General features: G+C 50.6%; 1 protein-coding gene across 3 annotated transcripts in view; it reads right to left on the bottom strand.

Annotated features, from left to right (window-relative positions):
* Positions 1–2,679: 2,679 nt before the first annotated feature.
* The window catches only part of PHF12 (PHD finger protein 12), a 39,637-nt gene continuing 23,396 nt past the window's right edge, over positions 2,680–18,920 (bottom strand). Inside the window, exons 4-15 of one of the 3 annotated variants that reach the window (XM_002912313.4) lie at positions 18,265–18,658; positions 16,842–16,962; positions 15,469–15,601; positions 13,448–13,612; positions 9,981–10,139; positions 8,575–9,370; positions 7,190–7,315; positions 6,468–6,611; positions 5,342–5,440; positions 4,524–4,606; positions 3,818–3,956; positions 2,680–3,455 (exon numbers count right to left, since the gene is read on the bottom strand). In XM_002912313.4, the coding sequence (XP_002912359.1) occupies positions 3,121–3,455; positions 3,818–3,956; positions 4,524–4,606; positions 5,342–5,440; positions 6,468–6,611; positions 7,190–7,315; positions 8,575–9,370; positions 9,981–10,139; positions 13,448–13,612; positions 15,469–15,601; positions 16,842–16,962; positions 18,265–18,658 (2,694 nt within the window). In that variant the 3' untranslated portion in view covers positions 2,680–3,120. Of the gene's footprint in view, positions 3,456–3,817; positions 4,010–4,523; positions 4,650–5,341; positions 5,441–6,467; positions 6,612–7,189; positions 7,316–8,574; positions 9,371–9,980; positions 10,140–13,447; positions 13,613–15,468; positions 15,602–16,841; positions 16,963–18,264; positions 18,659–18,920 lie in introns of those variants that run through there. The other 2 variants (XR_004619921.1, XR_004619922.1) reach the window with 2 other exon arrangements.

Below are 18,920 nucleotides of genomic sequence, written 5' to 3'. Positions count from 1 at the left end.
GTGCCTGTGTGAACTCCTTGCAGATGAGCGTTTGCGTGCAGGGGCGCCCTGGCTGTGTCCATGCATTCACCTACTCTGAGTGTGTGAGTGACTCTGTGAGTGTGTAGTGTGCCCATGGGCCCTGGGATTGCCCTGGGGTTGTGTGTGTGCCTCTGGATCCTGTGTGTGAGCACCTTGGAAGTGTGTGTGTACTTGCAGGCCCAGGAAGTACCCTGTGGGTGTGTGTGTCTGCATGACCACCTGTTACAGGTTTGTGCCCCTGTGCACCGGGAGCCCCTCCGGGTATGTGCATGCATCTGTAGTCTCTGTCAATGTGTCCCCTTGAACGAACATCTTTCTACGTAGCTGTCCTTTGTGCTCATGCCCCCTAGCTTAGGACTTGCGGGAGGGGTCGCAGGATGTGTGCGAGCCCTCTGGGTATCATATGTGCTTAGCAGAGTCCTTCCCTTCTGGAGAGGTGTGTGAACGCTGTTATGTCTGAGTGAGTCCAGTCCTAGATGCCTTGCCCTCCATAAACAAGTCCTTCAATTCCTTATCCTCACTTCCAGCCCTCAGCTTCTGGAATTCTTCCTTGTTCTTCCTATAAAGGTCAGAGAGATGATGCAGCGGCCAGGGTGGCCCCATCCGCTCAGGGCTGTTAGGATTCATTCATTTGCAGTCTCTTTCTCCCTGCCTCTGCCTCACCCCCACAGCCCCTACATTTCTGAAAGGAAGCAGAAAGAGAATAAAATACAAAATCTGTTATGTGACTTCTAGGAGGAAATTTCTCTGGGATGGTCCTCACAGGTGGTAGAAATAGGTAAAGCAGCTCCATGACTCCGTGGAAGAAGGGATTATGATGGCAAGGTGGGTGGGGACAGCTAGGGAGGCACAGGTAAAAGGAGACTGCTGGCCAGGCGACTTGCCAGGACAAGGACTTGCCTGAGGAAACCATTACAACTAAACACCCTGACACCTACAGTGCACCCAGCAGCGTGGTTAGCCTTGGAAATACTGAGCAGAACAATAGGTTTCTGCCCTTGGGGAGTTCAAGAGGCCCATCAGGGCAGGGGGAGCAGAGTGGTGGGGACAAAGCTAGGCAGGTAGGTGGGAGGCCAGGGACAGACCTGATGGGGGGGGGTAGTTTCCTACTTGGCTGCACTATGGATTTGGGGTTCAGTTGCAGACACTGTGGGTTGAAGCTGGGAATGGAGTATTAATGAAACAACTGGGTGCATTGTCCATCCTCAAGGCAAAATCCCCACATGCCAACAGGTACCACTTCCTTAAACACTGCTGGGATAGACACACAGGTGATCTATAAGGAGTCGAAGACTTGTCTTCAGGAAGAACTTCCCAGAGAAAGTTTCTCATGTAAGTTCTGAGAGGAGGAAAGGATGGGAGCTTGGTTTGATGAGAAGCTTCTCAGGGCCTTAGAATTCAGGTAATGCGGTAGATTCCTCTTCTGAGGAGCTGCAATTGTAGGCAAGTTAGGATTGCCAGTCACGTAAGTTGTGGCTCCACTGGTCTAGAGACTGGATCTCTTTTTCTTCATGAGGCTTCCCGGAGATGTCTGAATGGACAAATTGCTCCACACTAGATTCTAAGCTCCAAGAGGCAGGAGCTGTATCTGTCCAGTTGACTGCTCACGGCAAGCTCCCTAGACCAAGCCCGAAGTCCCAGCAAAGGCCATGCCCTGAGGAGGGACTCAAGTGATACTTGAGTTGCCGCACGCCCAGCTCAGGCCGACAGGGAAAGGATACAGCCAGGTGTTGACTTGTGCCAGAATTGGTGAATCAAATGTGATAGCAACCGCCACTAAAGGCAGCCCCAACTCCTGAAGTTGAAGTTTCTAGACCAGAACGCAGGGGTCTCAAGACAGCTCCTGTTTTATTATATAGGTTTTGGAGTCAACTGGAGGAGGGCCTGCACACTCCTGGATTCTTGCAGTATGTGGTCATGTCAAATGATTCCCTTGAGTCACCCGTAAAGCCAGGTAACAGCCCCCCGCCCCTCGGATGCACCCCTAGCCCTCCACTTTCCTACACCCACCTCAGGCTCACTTTTCTCCCAGACCTTTGCTCTCCTGCCTTCTCATGGGGATTGAGTGTCTGGGAATGAGACTAGTTCAAAGAGACTGTGACCAAGATCTTGGGGAGGGTCCCCTCTAAGGGTGATGACAGGTAGGACAGACAGGCAGAAAACATAATTTGAAGTATTTTTGTTTTTTTATATACAGAATACAGGAAAGTTTCTGTAAAGTCTAAAACATTACAATTACTATGTACATTGGTACTACTTGGGGTGGGAGGGGGGAAGGAGGGAGCCAGGGGTGGGAGGAACAGGAGAGAAGTGGCAAGAGAACAAAAAAAGGAGACGAAACAGGTTTACGACAGAAACGTTTTTGCTACAATAGACAATTTGAAGAAAACGCTCTACCACATATAGTACTGTACAGTTTTTAAAAACATTGAAAAAATGTCATCACTAGATGTATTTACACAAAATCCAAATACACTTTTCCTTATTTGAAATAAAATAGATGGACAGCCAGAAAAAGAATTCATTTCTCATTTGTCCATAATACACAGTAGCTACCTGTAGTGCAACCGCTGCAGAAAGGGAAAGTAACCCGGAGGGCGGGAACCATGGAAGTGGGTGGGTAGCGATCTTTATATTAAATAAAACAATGATATTGTATAGATTTTGCTGTATGAAAACTGTATTTTTTCTTTTAATATAAAACTATTGTCACTGCCACAAAATAGAACAAGTTTCTGATTATTTTACAACGGCGGGCGAGGGGGAGGGAGCAGGAGGTGGGTGGGGAACGGTTTCGTGTTGGAGGAAGTGTCCAGACCATCGGCCTTCCCCTCCCTGCCCACGCTGTTCCTCAGCTCGGGTCTGCCGCCTTCCCATGAAATGTTGAGTACAAATATATGTGCAAATGCCCCCTAGAACTTGAGAAAAGAAAAAGGATTTTTAAAAAACAGTCAAAAGGTTTTCTTCATTTCATGCAAAGATTGTAGTTGAAGGGTTTCTGGTGGAGTATAGAAAAAACCCGGGCTTGGTGTGTGTACATTTTTGCATTGCAGGAGTCTTGGGCTGGGCGGACAGGCGGGGGACGGGTAGCCGCCCGTCCTAGGGAACGGAGTTGGAGCGCAGCACAGGGCCCTGGTGGGGTTTGAGAGACAGCTTCTCGGCCAAGACCCCGTCCTGCAGCAGGCTCGCGTCGCCTTTGGGCTGTCTGGTCGCAAACTCGGTGATGCTGAAGACGAACTGCAGGCACCCCAGCTTGATGTAGCTGCCGTGGTGCAGCAAGGCCGTGCCCTCCCAGCCGGCCCCACTGCCCCCTATCAAGCTCGAGCTGCTGGCTTTGCAGTTGCAGGCTCTCCGTGGCGGGCCCTGGGCCTGGGAGCTCATCGCGGCTGCCTCCTCACTTGGCTCTTCATCCTGTTTCTGGTGCCGGCGGCGCCCTGGGAAGTAGGAGGGTGGTCACTGGGAGAGGACCAGGGAAGTGGCCAACCCAGCCGGGGCTGTTGGCCATGACTGGGCCCCTGCACCTCCCCATTCTAACTGTGGGGTGACTAGCGCCGAGGGACACCGGGAAAGGACCAGGGGAGTCTGAAGTCCCCAAGGAGGTGTGCGTGCGCACAGCACTGGCTTCTCTGTGGCTTTCCCTGGCCCACAAGGAGAGCCTGGCCAACGGGACCGGGAAGGGAAGGGACCGGGAAGGGAAGGGAGCCGGCCATCAGCAGCAAGCCGGAGCCACCCTGACAGGGATCTTAACATGACATGTCCAAAATGGCCGGCTCTGGGGCCACAGGGTCCAACTTACTGATGACACTCTGCACTTTGGCAACAATACTGCTTGGGGGGGTTGGCGGGGTCTTCTCAGAGAAGTCACATGAATACAGCACATTGTCCACCGTTGTCCCATGCTCACTGTAGTTTAACAGCTCATAATGTTTGGTATTCTGAGGAGGAGGAGGGAAGATAAGATGTGTGGTCTGCTGCGTGGGGCCTGGGGCTAAGGGGAGAGAGGACATATGGAGAAGGCCGTGCTGCTCTACCTGGCGAGCCCTCTCTTCCCCAGTCAAGCCCCACTTCCCTGTCTCTTTAGAATACGGTTCAAGACTCACCTTCTCAGGGAAGCCTTCCTTCCCAGTGCCCCCCAACCCCACCCCGCTCTCCCACTGCTCCTTTTTTCTGCCTCCTCGGCACTGGCTCCTGTTGAAATGCTATTCACTGGCACAGAGGCTTGGCTTCCTTCTATGCTGGTCCCCTGCTCTGCTTTCAGCGGGCTCCCCCTGCTGAGCCTGTGACCAACCTCAGGAGAAATGGCAGCCCCGCTCCTATGGAGCGGTAGCCACGGTAAGACGCCCTTTCACACTCTTCTCCTCCAGGAATGACAGGGAGGGAAAAAGAGGAGAAGACCTCCCCGCCCCCTCTTCCCCTCACCCAGGACACTGAACAAAACCCCCAGTGCCTAGGAGAGGCCTCAGGTGGGGAGAGCGCCCTCCCATCCCATCCCCAGCCCTCACCTCATCATAAAATATGCAGGCGTGCTTCCCGGACACGTAGTTACAGTGACCATAATTTGTAAGGCACACGTCCATGTCAGCTCCTGCAAGTGGCAGGAGTAGAGGCAAAGGCAGGTAGAGAACAGACTGTAAGGTGTATGTAGGGAAGGTGGGGGGCAGGGAGTTAGCTTCTGGGCGGGTACTGGTAAGACCTCAGGGGGAAGCTGGCTCAGGGCCCCTTCCTTGTATTTTTGAACAAAAACTGATTTCTTTTCCAATCCCCTTAGAAAGAACAGCTGTCCCTGCCAGCTGATCTCGTTTAGAACATGTGGCTGCTGCCCAGACGGGAAGAGGGAGCTCCTGAAGGGGGGGGTGGTTATTTCTTTTCTATGAGGGCACAACATGGGGTGCAGGGTTCATAAATCCTATCATTGGAAAGAAAGGAGATTTCTGGGCTGTGGGCTAAGCTGACTGTCCCTCTGCATGAGATACAGGACTAAATAAAGGTTAGGGGTGGGTGAGCCCCATCACTTTTTCAAAGACCTCCAGGGACAAAGTATGCGCCTCTGCTCGGGTATTTCCTGCGTGCTTAAAATGGCTCACTGAGCGGCAATCAGAGCTGCCTCTCCTCTCTCCTGAGGTCATGCCGGGCCCAAAGCAAAAGGGCTCGAGCCAGGGAAGACAAGCAGCTGATAATCTCCTTTCTTAGTCCCTCTTGCCTGGATATCTGCTGGATTAAACCAGTCAGTCCTGGAGAGGGTTTCCCTCACCCCTTTCTGGCCTCTGTGGGTAAGGGCATTAGTATTTAGGGCTGAAGACATCTCTCCCAGCTGGCTCACCTGTCCCGATGTAGAGGGTTCGATAGCACATGCTCACAGCTCCTCCCAACCCTAAGAGAGGGTAGAACACAGCTCGGGCCTGTACCTCCTTTCTTTGCGCTACAAAATAAACACAGGGATAGGATCATTTGGTAACTCAGAATCTGAGACCCACACATACACCAGAAGAACCCAGACCTTTGGCTCGTAGCCTAGAGAAAAATAATCCCACTAGGTGAGTCATCTTCCCACACTCACCTTGGGCGCTGGGCTGCTTCAGGGTGATGCTCTCCCCACACCCACACCATTTCCAACACGGGGTAAGAGGGACCATCTTTGAAGATGGTCATAGAATTCAAGGATGAAAGTACTTTAAGTTCCTGGGCTACTGACTGGCTTATCAGGGATAGACCAGATGATTCCACAAAACAACAGAAGGCACAGACCAGCGCTTCTCAAACTTCAGTGTGCATATGAATCCACTAGGGATCGTGTTAAAATGTACATTCTGATACTGTAGGTCAGAGGTGGGACCTGAGGTCTGTGTTTCCCACAAGCCTGCTGATACTGCTGGTCTGGGGACCACACGATTTTCATCAGTAAGGCTCATTAAGGGTTAATGCTCAAAGGAATACCCTAAGCAGTTAAACTCTTGAGAAGAATTTCCAGGAGGCTAGCCCAACTATTATTTTTTCTTTTCTTTTTTTAAGTAGGCTCCACACACAACACGGGGCTCAGCCTCATGACCCTGAGATCAAGAGTCTACCAACTGAGCCAGCTAGGAGCCCCCCCCCCCCGCCCAACTGTTATTTTGCTTCTCACCTTGAACTTGAAAAACTCCCTTTTGGGAAACCTTTGTAACCCAAATATTTGAAAGCAGTTCAGCAGAAAGCGTACCACATATACCCAAAGGCACTCATAGCTGCTCTGTGCGTCTCAAAGTGCACGAGCATGAAAGAAAGTTATGGCAGACTTCCCCGAGTCTGACGTGAAAGCTGTGGTGGCCTTTTTGTTCCTGCTTTCTGGGGAAAGAAACCATGGTGCTTTACTAAGCCCGTTAAAGGCCCACACGGAGCACTGAGATCCTGACAGCTGCTCACACACGGGGAGAGCGGACGGTGTGCCACAGCGGCAGGCGTGTGCGCACCTTCTGTGTGGTGCCCTCCAGAAGCCAGCGGATGTGCCCCGACACTGCCCGGTGAAGCTTGGACCCGGGAGGGGAAAAGCTGATGTATTCTCTGCAAGGCCAGAAACTTGATCAGCTTCTCGTCCAGCATATTTATCTCGATTTCTATTAACCAAAGAGAAAGATTAAAAAGCAGCTGAGGAGGAAATGGAATGTGGAAGTAGGTGAGGGTCACAGAGCAAATAGTTTAGCATTTCTAAAATCTAGCCAAGTGGTGACTGTTCTCAAACAGCAGAGAGTACAAAGTGGCCTAAGGATCCAGAGCTGGGCATCTCACTAGCCATTTGCAGTGAGACGGGCCCTGTCGCAGCCTGTGCAGTGGCCGCTTGGGAGGCGGGTAGCCTGACTGTAGGCCAAGTGGTCCTGGAAAGGCAGAGCAAGAGAAACCACTTGGCTGCCTGCGGGGGAAGGGCTGGATGTCTGACACTGAGACCCTCCTGCCTTTACTCTGCCTCAGGTAATTGTCCTCTCTCCTCAAAGGCTCAGCTGGCTCTGCTCTCCCTTCGCGTTCGATTACAATGTGCAGAAGGCAGAGGCAGGAAGGGCTTTCTCTCTTAACCCACCTCCCCAGCCCTCGGAGATGAGGCATCCCTTCCATTCCTTTCTGAAATGAGCTTGGATGCTGCGTGGGGACAGCACCTTCACGCGGCGGCTGGCGGAAGAGCAGCGGCTCACTCACTCACCTCCGTTAACATCCATAAACGCTCGCAGCGAGTTGGTGAGGTCCACCATGGCAGTAGAGTTGGCTGGGAAAGAGGGTACGGTTAAAGCGCTTCCTATGGATAACGTGCCGGGGCTGACCTTGCCATCTGGGGACGGAGCAGGAAGACTGTTACTTACGTCGCCTGAGGGAAACCCACCGGTCCAATCCCCCACTGCCGAGACAGGTCTGGATTTCGGACCCAAGGTGATGTTCCCTTCTTGATTCTCACCCCATAGGCTCTGGAACTCCTAGAGCTAAAAATGTGTGGTGAGGAAGGGCAGATGGAACGACAATGCACCCGGGCACACGGGAGTCTCCAGAGTGCCGAGAAACAGTGAAATCTACTGCTCTGGGGAACGTGGTGGGGTAGCGTTGTTCTCTGGGCCGTAACGACCTCCCTGCTGCGTCTATGCATTCAAGTAAGTGGGGCCTGCCCCTGGAATTCCTGCCTCCTGCAGTCCGACTCACAGGAGGCAAAACTGGTATTAAGAGCTTGGTATAAAGAGGTAAACAAAGACAGGAAAAGAGCCTAAAAGTAGGGGCCATCCTGGGACCAGGGGCCCCCATGCAGAGAAGTCACAGTCACCTGGTTACCGAGACTCCCAGCTGACTAGGAGGCCAGCTTCTGTTCAGACGGGAGAGACCACAGGGGGTTCCAGCAGCATCTGAAACCTGGTTCAGATGCTGGGGTCAGCAAGCTCGAGGTCCGGAGTGCTGACTGGGGACAGCTGAGAGCAGGTCCACACTAGGCCAAGTATGGGTACAGGGGACTGCCTTTCTGCATGTGGCCCAAGGGTGAGCTTTGGGACCAGACCAACCCCTGTGGGCATGCTGCTCTACAGCTGTTCTGAAAGGCAGGGCTGCTTTCGATCCCTGCTTTCCCTGCCGTAGAAGCTCCTTCAAATGAGCAGGCTCTGAGAATCTATCAGGTGTGATCTGATCTCTGGTGGGGATCCTGAAACACGGAGGCCATCGCCTAGAACCTCAGGCTGGCCACAGGGGCTCCACAGAGCATGCTGCCTTCGTCTAAGGAGACGGAACAAAGACACGCAGAGGACTAGGCCTGACAGGTGTGGGAAGGGGAGTCGGGAGACCCAGCCATAGTTCCAGTCCTGCCATTGACTTGGTAGGTCACCTAGAGGAAATCACTTAAACTTTGAGAGCCTAAGCAATCCCACCAATAAAATGGGGACAAGTCAACGCATGTTTTCTCTTCTATCACATAAATGTGGGGAGGGCAAGTAATAGAGAGGCTAAAGTCCTCTGGAATATTCACAGGACGCTAAGTGTTTTTTTGAAGTTTAACTGCCAGGAGGAGCAGGAAAGGACTGGATCCCAGTTACCCCAAGGCTGAGCAGCACTCACCTGATGATGGCGCTGGTGAGCAGAATCGCTGGTTGGCTCCTGTGGCCAAGATACCATCTCCTGCTGCTTGGGGGGGAGTGAGCACCCGGGTGGCATTTGGGGGTGAGCCCAGTGGCCTTGAATCTGTCAACGGAGGTCCTATCTGTGATTGGACAGTCTTTCTTTGCAAAGTGCTGGTGTTCTCGATGCTGGCACAAGAGCTGGGAATGGAAGGGGGCAGGCTTGGGACAGGAACCAAACTCCTCTGGGGGCAAGAGCTGGGGCCAGTGGCATTCTCTGTCTTCACAATGATGCCGACGGTGTGGTTCTGTAGCCCCCCGGCCGCTGGTGGCGTGAGGGGCCGGGGCCAGCCTTGCCGGTGGGAGAGGCCTGGTAAGGGGGTGTTGGCGCCTGGAAGTCGCCGGGGGTCCGTGGAATCAGTGGGGCTGCTGTAGAGGTGTGGGCCATTGGCTTTCACCTCTGTGCTCACTGGCCCGTTGGCAGTCCCGCAGGGGGCTTTCTTGGATTTTTCCGCGCAAGAACTGCAGCTGATGTCCTCTAGGGCTGGGGGCTGGTGGGGTGGAGAGCAGCTCAGGGAATTCTGGGTGCTAATCCCTGAGGGGCAGGACAAGGGGCAGTGGGAAGGTGTAGGTGCCTTGTCAGCTGTTTGCAGGGAGGTGGTGATTGAGCTGTCAGTCACAATAACAGGCTTAATATCAGCCTTCTCTGTCTGTTCAGAGTCCCAATGCGAAGGCATCTGCTTAGCAGATAAATGTTTCAATATGCTGCACTGGAGCGCAACAACACTACAGAGCCACTGCAACGGAAGGAGAGGAGAGGAGAGGAGCGTGAGAGGCCTGGGAGGCGCTGGTCCTTCCTGCCCGTGGCCGGGGCTACAGCATAGCTGATAAGCACTGCTTCCGAGGTCCCATCGCAAACGCCCAGGAAAGGTGTGCTTGACTTCTGACAGGATTCCACTTCCAGTCCCCAGCGAGACTTGTTGTACACTCAGCAGGCAACACCCTGGTCAGCAGAGCTTGGGGTTCCCGTTCGGGCTCTGCCCCTAAGGCCCACCTTGCGAACCACTATTCAGCCAGTACCCTAAGCAACTGCTGTGCATTCAGCACTACCGTCTAACCTCTCTACGGGTCTACTGAGCTCTTCCTACGAGACGGATGTGCCTGTCTCACAGCACACTGGGGGACCAATGGAGAGAAGCAGACTGGTTGACTCTGTACTTCTTTTACTTGCCTCAGAATATCGGCCAGGAGTTCTCTCTGGAATATTCAACTCCTGGGGGATGAGGGCAGGGGTGGGTGGGGTTGCGGAAGACGGGGATGGGAATGGCACTGAGGCTACTCGCGGTATCAGCTGTGGTGAGGTGGAAGGAAGACTGGCTTTGGAGTCCCGGCCCTGCCTTCACTCACCTCTTGCTGCTCTGCCTGGGTGGCTAAGTGCTCAGAGTTCAAAAGGTGCGTCTGTGATTCCTCAGGGATCCCGTTGCAGATCAGCTCCCCGTCCCGAATGGCCGCGGGTGCAATGAGAGGGGGTGGGAACTGGTACTGAGATTTGATAGCATCAGGAACCTGTTTAGGATAGACAGGAGGAAGGAGAGGGAGATAGTGCCAACACGTCCAGTAGATTCTGCCCTGGCTGCATTTTTCTGCTTGTGGTGCCGATGCCCACGGGACCATCACGCACTCTGGGAACCACCAGGGCACAGAGGCTCAGTGGGCGGCAACCGCTCTGTGCCTCAGACGCACACGCACTAGCCTGAGAAGGCACAGAGCTGGAAACAGCAGGCACATGCCCTGCCTGCCCTCCTACCCCCTGCTTCTTCATCCAGGTCTAAGGCCCGTAGAGGCCAGAAACCACTGCTTTGGCCTGAGACGTGTAAGACTGACTCTGGACACAGCTCCACAGTAGCACTCTCGGCTCCTGCGGCTCAGCAACAACTCTGGGAGGCGAGCGAGCAGGATCTGAGAGGTACAAAGTTAAAGGAGGCCACACTCACAATGGAAAAGCTCAGCATGAGGCCTGGCCTGTGACAAGCACTCAATCAAGGTCAGTTTTCTTCATCCATTCATTCATGACTAATGAAACAACTGAAGACCTCTTTGTTGTACAGAAACAGAAGACACATTCTGCATCATACAATGTAAGAATGAAAGAGCCACACAAGCAAAGAGTCATTCATACATTCGACCAATATTTACTGAGCACCTCCCGAGTCTGGGTACTGTCCCAAGCCCTAGAGATCCAGAGATGAATAAAACTTAAGCTCTGCCCTCAAGGAGCGCACAGTCTAGTTGGAGAGATAAACACAGAAACATTACAACACAGTGTAACAGGTCCTAGGATAGAGGCATGGCTAAGGAGCGATAAAAAACATAGAGGAAGGGGCGCCTGGGTGGCACAGCGGTTAAGCGTCTGCCTTCGGCCCAGGGCGTGATCCTGGCGTTATGGGATCGAGTCCCACATCAGGCCTCCGCTATGAGCCTGCTTCTTCCTCTCCCATTCCCCCTACTTGTGTTCCCTCTCTCACTGGCTGTCTCTATCTCTGTCAAATAAATAAATAAAATCTTAAAAAAAAAAAAAAAAAAAAAAAACCATAGAGGAAGAGTGTTCATTTCTGTCCGGGGCGGGGGCACAGGAATTTGGGATTAGGGAAGATTTTAAAGGAAGGCAGTATTTGAGCTGAGTCTTGGAAGTTGAGAACTTCCAGGCAGACAAAGGGGAACTGAGAGTAGGGGAGCAGCATATAAGGCACAGAGATGTGGAAGCACTTGGTGGATTTGGAAAACATTTAGAGGACAGATTTGGTGACCGAGTCCTTATGGAGGGTAAGGGAAGAACTGAAAATGGTTTCCAGAATTCGGTTTGAGGGGCTGGGTGGAGATCGTGGTCATTTACTGAAACAGAAAAAAGCAAGAGGAAGAGCAGATTTGGAGGCAGAAGACTTTTGGTCTGGGCAAGCTGAGACTGAAGTGTCTGTGGGACGGGCAGGCAGCTATGTATCTGGGTATGAGGAGAAAGGCAAGACAGATAGAATGAGAGTCAGCACCATTAACAGGGATGACAGGTGCCATGGGCTTGTCCGAGGTCACCCAGGAATGGGAGGGGGAGGAATGGAATGGTAGGCAAATCTAGGGTTGTCCCCTAGCAAAGAGCGAAGGGGTAGCAGGAAGAGAAATCCCCAACAAAAACACAAAGTTCTTGAGGTGATTTTGCTGCACTGCTCTCTGTCAATGATGAAGACCTTCCAGGACGGAGCCGAGCGCATCTCTGCCACTGCGCTGTGCCGCCGCCGTCCTCAATCTACTCTCAAACTAAGTACAAAATGCTTTTCGGAAATTCATGCCCTTGGATTTTCCTCAAGAACAGGGAAATCTTTAAAAAGGGGGAGGGGGGCCTGGGTGGCTCAGTCGGTTAAGTGTCTAACTCCTGCTTTCAGCTCAGGTAGTGATCTCAGGGTGGTGAGATGGAGCCCAGTGCTGGGCTCTGTGCTGGGCATGGAGCCTGCGTAAGATTCTCTCTGTCCCTTTCTCCAGCCCCTCCTCCCCTCCCTGCCCCCCGCCCCTGCTCTTCTAAGAAAGAAAGAAAGAAAGAGAGGAAGGAAGGGAGGGAGGGAGAATTGTAAAACGACAGGATTTTATCAAGGCTTCTTGGCCTGTTCATTTCAGCCTCCAGGCTCTCTTCCAAATCTACAGTTTAGATTACTTTTAAATCTGTTTCACTAAGATATGAGGCATGCCACCTCTACAACACCCCCAACTGAAAACACCTTGATTTAATTTTGGAAACTGGTGTTTGCATTGAAGTATAAATATTTACATGGTTAAGAGATTGTTACACAATTTCCAACAGCATCTTGCTGGTGCTAACTTCCATTGGAAGTGATGGGAGTGGTGTGAGCGAGTTAAAGTGAGGCTGCCACCAAGTGGCCATATTTGGGAACTGCTGGTCTCCACTGGCACGGAGCGCGGCCTGTGGGATTACTTTCACAAGAGAAAAATCAAGCATATGTGTGGGTATACAGTGTTGGGCTCTCCAGATTAAATGAATAAGGGAACCGACTGGTTTATGAAAACAGCTTCAACACCCCCAAATGCTTTTCAACAAGGGATTTTTTCTGTCTATCTCTGTGGGCACAATTTAGCAACTGTCAAGTGCATATGAGAGTTAGGTCATATTCCAGCCAAGGCCATGATTTGGAGTATTCATGATGTGTTACCAGCAGCCTGGAAAAACAGTTTTAACTCTCCTTTAGCCACTCTCCTCAGCCGGGATAGCTCCTCACTTTCCATATGGTCCTCTGCTTCATCACTGTCACCTTCAGCCCACCAGGCAGCTCTGGGAAAGGGGCTGTCTCCCAGAAACAGACAGCACGAGTGCCCGGTGAGGGGCAGCGACAGCAGAGCACATCTGTTTGGCGGAAGGGGCTAAAGAGCACCGGTCCTCAGGAGACTTCTAGGGTCTGGGGTTTGGCCTTCATTATCCTGACCTCCATCCTCAAGTATGAAAACGTACGGTAGGGGCGCCTGGGTGGCACAGTGGTTAAGCGTCTGCCTTCGGCTCAGGGCGTGATCCCAGCGTTATGGGATCGAGCCCCACATCAGGCTCCTCTGCTATGAGCCTGCTTCTTCCTCTCCCACTCCCCCTGCTTGTGTTCCCTCTCTCGCTGGCTGTCTCTATCTCTGTCAAGTAAGTAAATAAAATCTTTAAAAAAAAAAAAAAAAGAAAACGTACGGTCACATTCACCACTTGTTGAGACAGCACAGACAAACCTCAGGGCTTCAGTCTCCCTGTCTACACATTTGGGCCCAGGATCCTCTGTCTATCCCATGAAAACAATCAGAGCCCCCCATCCTGCCTGCACCAGGCTGGGACTCACCTTCAAGCTTCTTCTTTTGACTGACTGGAGCACACGGCGGTTAGGAGGGTGCTTCTTATGGATTCGGTTCAGGAAGTCCACTTTGACCACATGCTGGGAAATGGTGTCCTGGAAACGGTCGAACACCTGGCACCGATTGCTCAGCGTCATATTCTTCTGGTTCAGCTAGGGACAAAGCAGACGCACTCTTACAACGACCTCTATTCTCTAGGTTCGGAAAATAGAAGCCCTTGGCCAAATGGGCTCCTTCTGTCAGGAGCTGGTATGTCAACAATTCCGTCAGAGGACCAGGGAACATGGATAAGATATTCTCCCTCAGCCCTGCCTGGTCTAGCAAGGGAAAACTGGTATGTTCTATTTGCTAGAGAGGCGTGAGGGGGACAGGAAATAGGAAATTAGCCAAGAAATGCCCTTCAAATTCAGCCTCTGACAGCTCACACCACCTTTTGCCAGTGCACCCCAGCAGAGCACAGGTTTCAGCGGAGATGCAGGCCTTGGCCCTCAAGACCCAGACTCCCTTTCTAGAAGGCACTCTCCCCCACATGAAGCAGGATGGTTTCCTATACAGGAGCCTGGCAGACAGCAGGGATCAGCGCCAGAATGCCGTGCGCCCTGCCCTATTCCTCTTCCAACATCCCAGGGAACACGAGCGAGTCCACCTGTACCTCACAGTCCCGCTCCAGAGGGGGTGCAACACCTGGACTGCCCTCAGAGGCCAAAGGGAGGGAAGAACGAATTTTATGCAGTGGCATACAGAAGGCACAGAAACCCTGTGCTGCTGTCCCACTTCTGTGTCTGGCCCGCTACGCTTTAATTCAAAAGAAAAGATCTGCGCCGCAGCTCCCTAATTAGTCAAGTAAGAAAAACCCCTAAGTGGCTAATAAAAAAATTACCTAATTAATTTTTCATCTGTTGGAGAGCTGCTCTTTAAGATTCATATTTGGGCATACTGCTCATGCTTATTTTTTTTCTGGTTCAGCAGGAGGCAAAATGCAACACTCATAACTGCACCTCAGAGAGAAGCTTCCTTCCAGCTAAGCCCTCTGAGCAGTGCTGGCTGAGTGAAGAGGCCAAAGCAACCTATTTGCCCATGTGTGTAAGTCTATAACTGAGGTCCCTCAGTGCAGCGTGAGGAGCACACTGTCATGCTGAGGGTCAAAAGACATTCCATGGTTATTACCATCTGATAGACAATGTCTTAAGTGATAATCTCTGTTTAATCTGGAAAGGCTGCTCTTCTGAGGGAGCTGCTTTTCTGAAGCCCTCACCCATTCAACCTTGCAAATGATTGTTCTTAGTGCCTAGCAGGAAAGGGACTAAGCTTAAGCCTCTTTCGGAGATAGCAAACTACAGTTCTGTTTGAGCTGCAGGAAGCATCTGGAAAATGCACCCAAGACTCCCAGGAGAGGAGATAAAAGGATCCTCAGGCCATTCATTCATTCAACAACTTCCTTACTGAATCCCTATTATGTACCATGACAAGGTGGGTGTCAAAAACTACAGAGACAGGAAAGACCCTCATGGGGAGCCAAGGTCACATCCGTGTTCAAAAATGGCTGACTGAACACTGTTATCCATGCCAATTCTTCAACTCTCCCGAGTTCCTGGGAGTTGATTGCCTGGGATAATTCCTGAGATATGAGAATAAACCTTTTAGTTTCTTAGTTTGTTTCCTCTAAAAATAAGAGGCAGGAAAACACAGGAGCAACTACCACAAGAGCATTTATTCCCAGAAGCTGGATCTAACATACTCCCCCCCTTTTAGAGCTGAAACATCAGCTGCTTAATTCACTGTGGAAGAAATTATGGATAAACATCCAAGTCTGCCTGTACAGCTAAAACAAGGCATTGTGGGAAAAGGCGAAACGCACAGCTGAGGCATGTCAAAATAGTCGGAATTGAGCAGGATGGTCTGCAGAATCCAGTATCTGGTACAAAGCTGACCCTACTATGCTTTCTACTGAATCAGTCCACGCCCCAGCTGTGCCCAGAGAGAACTGAAGGGGCGACGCTGCGCTTACCACCACATGTTCTATGTGATTCGGACACATCCATCTGCCCAGGGGCATGGCAGTGAGCGGTGGCTCGAGGCAGTCCATGTGGAACAAGAGGGGGCAATAGTCACACTGGATGAGAGGGGCCACGCGGCAGCTCCTGCAAAAAAGAGTTGTGGGCCATTTCTGTGGCAAGATGGGAAAATTCAAACCAACTCTGCACCGTGGAACAGCTTCTCCTCCTGAATCCTCACCACGTTCTCCCAGAGCCTCCTCCCCCAGTGATCAGTTACACTCATGATGAGGAAGATGGATGAAGTTGGGGGCTCCCACCAGACTCTCCATTATTCTCTCTTCTAAGAGGAATGTGTCTTGTGGGGAAGTGAATGTTTATTTGGAGTACAGCTAAAGTGGCTGTCAGGGCAGGAATGATCAATGCTCAGTACCCACAAGGGGAAGACAGCCAACTCTGCTCTGATCTTTCTACTCCTTAAAAGAAAGTAACTACCTCATTAAAAAAAAAAAAAAAAAAAATCTCTAGCCATGTTTCTAGAGTCTTACACTACAACAAGACAAGACTTCTCTTCTGCATGAAGCACTCAGCAAAAATGACACGCAGAAAGAGTTGTGCCAGGAAAGGATTCTGTAATGTACTCGTGTATGCACAGTTCAAGGGAGGGGCTTCGGGAAACACCAATTTTGACTTGTAACCACGATACTCCTTGGGCGTCTGACGTGCACCGGAGCCTCATTCTGGGCCTGGCTCAGGGTTCTGCTGCTCTACTATCTAGTTCCCTACAGCTTTTGTTGTGGAACATTTCTTTTTTTTTCTTTGGCACATTTCTTTCTGATAGCTATTTTCTCCTGGTATCCTGCCCTTCTAAGACACCCGGGCCACTAAGTCCAGCTTCAGTAATTGAAGCAGCTGGCTCCTGTCACTGAGGAGATCCCATTTGAAGGAAACCAGTGTCTCAGGGAAGCTACAACTGGGGCAGCCTAGAGGCTTTTGGAAGTCATCCAGTCTGATGCACATTAGCTACCATGGATACTTGTACTACTTTTAAACTCATCTTTGGTGATTTAAAAAATTATTTGCCTTTTCCAGGGAACTGTGTCTCTGCTGGCCAGAGCTCCTCCTCCTAGCTAGTCTAAATATCTCCTGCTTCTGTTTAAGTCCAATTCCTCTCATCCGAGCCTCTGTAAACGCAGTCTCAAGATACTTCAGGGAACTTGTTAAGACAGTCAAGGCTCTGGACAACTGGTCACCCAGGCTCTGTACTCATATCATCAGAATATGCAGTGTCCACATTTAACACAGAGGGTTTGGAAGAGGTGATGGGAGAGAGAAAAAACATCATTTGCTGACTACGGAGAAGAGCCCTCAGGATGAAGAAAAATACCTGTTGCATGTGAAGCAGACTTTGACTGGTAGGGGAACAAGACCATTGTGATCTAACTCATGCTGTGTCTTTTTAACGTTTTTCCCTGTGGTTTCCTCCTTTCTTCTCCTCTTGCTAGAACCTGGAAGAGAAATTGATGGTGCTGAGCTTCCTTGGATGTAAAGTTCCTAGTCTGGGATATGGAAACAACAGTAAGTGAAAGAACAGATCTCAGGAAAAGCACGTGCCATGGCCTAGACATGGGTCTCTCTGAGACCCCCCTGGGCTGGCTTCAAATGAGAAAAAGAACAGGAAGGCAGGAAAAGGAACACAGACAGAAATCAGAACCATGGTCAGAAGTCACTCATTCTGGGGCAGAAACACAGCTCTATGTTTTGCAAACATGAAGCAGTCAGAAGCTTAGGTTGTTAGATACTGGCAACCTACGGAATATAAGGGCCCGAGTCAAACAGTCAACAAAGACTGTTCTGTGGAGGTGGCTGAGGAAAAGACTGTAATTTTACTTCGTTTCTACAGAAATCAGAAAAGCTTGTATTCCATATGCATCCTGCTGACTGACCAGGATTCTTGAGACTGCCAATTTCACTTTCTCTGGGAAAGAGAAAAGAACATCTAGAAGCTTTGTGGTATCAAGTAGAAGACATGACTTGGTTAAAAAAAAAAAAAAAGGTATGGAGGGCAATTTGGCAACAGTTTATCAAATTATAAATGCATAGTTATAACCCAGCAATTCTAACATTAGGAATTTACCCTACAGATACACTCACATGTACACAATGATATATTTATAAAATTATTTGTTGAAGCACCATCTATAGCAACAAAAGATTAGGAACAACCCGAATGTCCATTAATAGGAAATCAGTTAAATAAATTATGGCATGTCTATATAATAGACGATTGTGTAACCATTAAAAAAACTGAGGAATGCCTACATTAGTATGGAAAGATCTCTAGAGCATATTGTGAAGTAAAAAAAGGATAGTGTAGAGCAGTATACCGAGGGAAAATACTGAGCATATTATCTGTAACTGCTTATATATGCACAAAGAAATTCTAGAAGGAAATAGAGAACCAAATAGTGGTTATCTGTGAGGGGTAGGAAGGTAGAAACGAGGCAAATGGCAGACAGGGGTGGAAGGGAAATTTTTCATTTTAAGCCTTTGTGTATTTTTTGGCTTCTGAACCATGAGAATATATTACCTATATTTCTAAAAAGGTAATATGTCGAAGGGCAGAAAACAGAAGACTGAATAAGCAGAGTAAAAGCTAAAACCTTCGAAGATGTTTAGGAAGAACAAAGAACAGGAACCTGAGAGTGGCTCCACGCACAGTGACCTCAGAGGCAGCACTGCCCTCTGGCCAGACAGTAGCCCTTCGGGGAAGNGGGGGGGGGGGGGGGGGGCACGAGACTCTGGCTAACCTGGTAATGCGGTGGTACACGTCAGTTCATTGGGCAACTGAAACTGGGTGGGGTTCCGCTCCATGGCGGCAGCGATCAGCAGCTCAAAGGGCCGCCTTAGCTGGGGCTGCACATAGTCCGGCTCAGCTGCCACTGGCTCCTCATCCACGTCAATGATGTCCTCATCGACGTCATTCTGCTCAGAGGTGGGGGTCTCTGTGCTGGCATTGGATGTGGGCGTGCCAGGCCGGCTGGCTCTCCTCTCCAGGATCCGGGCATGAGCAATGGCCTTGAGTTCAGTTTTGCTGGCTGATCTGTCCAACAAATCAGTATCACTGCTGGGGGATGTAGTCCGTTTGCCAGATTTGTCCACCAGTCCATTGACGTGGCCCAGCTCCTTTTTCTGCTCTCGTTTCTGTGCAAATGAACAGGTAGGCCCATCACATAAAGTACCACAAGACAGAAAGAAATGGATACTACGAAGTCCTTGCTAGACCACTAGCCAAAATTATGAAATTTTCTAACCTGTCACAGACTCATCCACCTGGAAACTTGGAACACTGGTCTGTTCAAGTTGACAAAACTATAGCTAAACTAAACTAAAGCTGGCAAACTACAGCAGCAGGGAATCACCAAGCAGCAGGGAAAGTTAGAAACAACTGTACACACTTATCATA

Source organism: Ailuropoda melanoleuca, chromosome 13 (assembly GCF_002007445.2).
Source record: "Ailuropoda melanoleuca isolate Jingjing chromosome 13, ASM200744v2, whole genome shotgun sequence".
NCBI classification, from domain to species: Eukaryota; Metazoa; Chordata; class Mammalia; order Carnivora; family Ursidae; genus Ailuropoda; species Ailuropoda melanoleuca.
The sequence above is the reverse complement of the archived record's forward strand: the minus strand, read 5'-3'. Positions and strand labels throughout refer to the sequence as shown.